This window comes from Mus caroli, chromosome 19 (assembly GCF_900094665.2).
Source record: "Mus caroli chromosome 19, CAROLI_EIJ_v1.1, whole genome shotgun sequence".
NCBI classification, from domain to species: Eukaryota; Metazoa; Chordata; class Mammalia; order Rodentia; family Muridae; genus Mus; species Mus caroli.
Window position 1 is genome coordinate 2,775,518 of NC_034588.1, and position 3,217 is coordinate 2,778,734.

Genomic DNA, 3,217 nt, shown 5'->3' on the forward strand with positions numbered 1-3,217 from the left:
AAAAAAAAAAAAAAAAAGAAAAGAAGAGAAAAGGGGGAAACTGGGGAGATGGCTTAGGAGTTAAGAGCGCTGGCTTCTCTTGCAGAGGACTTGGGTTTAGTGCCCAAATGATGGTGGCTCCCAACTCCAGATGCACGGGGTGTGATCCATGCATGTGGTATATTTACATGCATGCATGGAAAAATTTATACATATAAAATAAAAAATATAATAAAAAATTTTAAATCCACAGCATCCACATAAAAAGATGTGAGTAGTCTCTCACATATATACAAACACATATATACATCACACACGCATGCACACACACACTCCTACACTCAGACAATCTGTTAAGTGCAGTGATGTTGGAGGCTGAGGCAAGAGGATTGCTGGGGCTTGCTGGCCGAGAGACCCTAACTCAAGGGTATAGAGTGGAGGGTGTCAGAGCAGGGCGTTTGATGTCCTCATCTGCCAAGCGAGAGATGACAGAGCTATAGAAGGAACAAGTTCCAGGAGCTCAAGTATGAAGTCCTTCAGAACCCGCCATGCCGGGACCCCTGGAATGACGGTGGTAGGGAAGCTCCAATCCTGCCATGGGCGTTGAGACCAGCAGAGCATGGGGTGGGGGTTGGGGATGCTGTTTTCATGAGAAACAGCAGAGCATTTCTGTGTCTCAGAAGCCAGGTCTGTACCCACCAACCGGCCCAGAATGAAAGGAAGAAAGGGCTGAGCAGACACACAAGAGATTAGGTGGAGAGGAGCGGGCAGGTACAGGCTGCAGGCTGGGGATGGTAAACAAAGCTTCGCTGGCAGGGTAGGGCCAGGGAGACCTCCTGGACTGAGAGAGGTGTGCAGACAGAGGTCAGGCACAACAAGCCACAGGCAACAGGCTGATGTCCACATGCAGCAGAAGCCAGGAGGGAAGGGAAAGTCAGGAGAGGGCCTCGGATTTGGTCTTATTCTGCTTCCCGAGACACGCGGCCTGGCCTGGAGGTGCACTCTTGCCTTTTCACTGGCGCTGAGCACCTGTGGCTGGTGCCACTCTAGGCTGTCCGTTCTCCCTAAGGCCACAGAGCTTAGGTGAGTAGACTGGAGTGGAGCAGGGTTAGTGAGGAGTCTGGGATAGGAATGGTGAATGGGGCCAGGCAATGGAAGCCTCGCCAGCTACCCTGACCCAGGTTGGGGTTCAGTTCCATGCAGGAACGAGAGCGTGACAATTGGAGTGGCTTGGGGACAGGACCCGGGGGATGGGTGGGTGGGTGCGGATCCTCACGTTTGCTAATGATCCTGTTCAAGATGGTCTGTAGCTCCTTGACGCTGATCTCCATGTCCTAGGGGAAGAGAAGGATGGCACCTGTGGGGTTCCCCCACTTCACACAGGGGCTCCCCATCTTATCATCCCTGCCAGGCCTTGACTTACATCCCCTGCCAACTTGCTGAACAAGGTCTTGAAGTTGTCATCAATCTCCTCTTCCGAGAGAACTTTCTGCACACAAAGCGGAGAGAATTAGGTTAAGGGCACTGTGGCCCAGCTCTTGCCAGCAAGAACAGTGTTGGGAGGTGGGGCATGACACTCACAGTTATGAGTCACTCTATCTCTCTGAGCCTCACTCTTCTAACCTGTAAAATGGGATCAGCCCTCTGCCTAGAACTCTTGTAGCTAAAATGCTGGGTACAAGTCAGTCCAGCGTTGGAAAGTTTGGGTTAGGGGCCTGCTGTGTGAACGGAGGCAAACTCATCAACCTCTCTGTGCCTGTGATGACCACTCAGAAGGACCTAGGAGAGGTAATGATGGAGATATACAAGACGGAGATACAGACGGAGCTTAGTAATGCCACCATCATCACCACAGGCCCCAGTGAACTGTAAAGTGCTGGGCAAACTAAGGACCTGTATTGCTCTTAAGGACTCCTGTCTGGAGCCCACGTCCCATCGAATACCAGGGGAGAGAAAGGGACCACATACCTCATCGGGGAGGTTGGCCTGGATCTGGTCATCTAGTTCCCTGCAGAGCAGAGAAGAGGGTCAGTCAGAGGGGTCTGGGGAGATAGGGAGGTGGGAGAGGGTGGGGGTCTGCTACTCACTGGGTCCCAGCCTTCTTCTCTGAGAAGAAGCGCAGCAGGAAGTCGCCCTCTTTGTTGGGCTCGAAGGTGGAGGGCACCACTATATACTCCCCGGGCGGCAGGCGGATACGGTTACTGACTTCCCGAAGGTTGATGAAATGCTCCGACTGCGCCCGAGAAGCGTTGGCCAGGAAGAAGTCACGCTTCAAGTGCACAGGCTGACCCGCCAGCTGGCAGGAGGAAAGAAGCAAGCGGGGGCTGCAGGGTCCACTCTGTCTACCTTTAGATGCTGGCCCAGGCCCAGACTGCAAGTCCTAGCTAGCTAGCAAGTCATGCCCACAGCCTGTGAGACCCTGATAAGTCACTTACCTGTGGGTGAGTGCCTGGGCTGGCATCTAAAGGCAGACAGGGACAGGGCACTGCTACCTCCCACCAGGGTTTGTTTGTTTGTTTATGAGGTTGGGGGAGGGGATGAAATGCTAAGGTGTGAGAGTATAGGTCAGAAGAAACCTTGTAGGAGTCTCTCCTCTCCTCTTACTGTGTGGGTTCTAGAGATTGAACTCGATTCATCGGGCTTGGGGTCAAGAGTCTTTATCTACCCAGACATTTCACCAGCCCTAGGCCCTGGTTTTGATTGCCAGTGGTGCACTAAATCAGGTATGATGGGACACACCTGTAATCCCATCACTCAAGAAGCAGAGGCAGGAGGATCAGGAATTCAAAGTCACCCTCAGCTCCATAGTGAGTTTAAGGTCAGCCTGTGCTACATAAAACCCTATTTCAAAAATAAATGAGTAAGAAATGAAATAAAACAAAATAAGAGAAAATCTGACTGCAGATAAGGGACTCCAAAAACACTATGATGCAGGCATTGTTCAGACGGCTCAACAAGTGAGCTCACTGTGACCCAAGCCTGATGCCCCGATTCCATCCTTGAAGTCACATAGAGGAGGGGGGAGAGAAGCAGCCCACAGTCACTCTCTTATCTCTACACTCATGATGTGGCATGTGTGCCTTACTCACACACATACAGTCACACTCACGCACACACACAGACACGCGTGCTCACTCAGACATGCACACACACAGACACGCGTGCTCACTCAGACACGCACACACACAGACACGCGTGCTCACTCAGATACGCACACACACAGACACGCGTGCTCACT

General features: G+C 52.1%; 1 protein-coding gene across 2 annotated transcripts in view; it reads right to left on the reverse strand.

The window, feature by feature from the left end:
• Window positions 1-3,217, reverse strand: part of Capn1 (calpain 1) — a 26,379-nt gene that overhangs the window by 4,427 nt on the left and 18,735 nt on the right. For both annotated transcript variants that reach the window (XM_021151377.2, XM_021151376.2), the window contains exons 13-16: window positions 2,067-2,275; window positions 1,948-1,987; window positions 1,403-1,468; window positions 1,256-1,313 (exon numbers count right to left, since the gene is read on the reverse strand). In XM_021151377.2, the coding sequence (XP_021007036.1) occupies window positions 1,256-1,313; window positions 1,403-1,468; window positions 1,948-1,987; window positions 2,067-2,275 (373 nt within the window). The remainder of the gene's footprint in view (window positions 1-1,255; window positions 1,314-1,402; window positions 1,469-1,947; window positions 1,988-2,066; window positions 2,276-3,217) is intronic.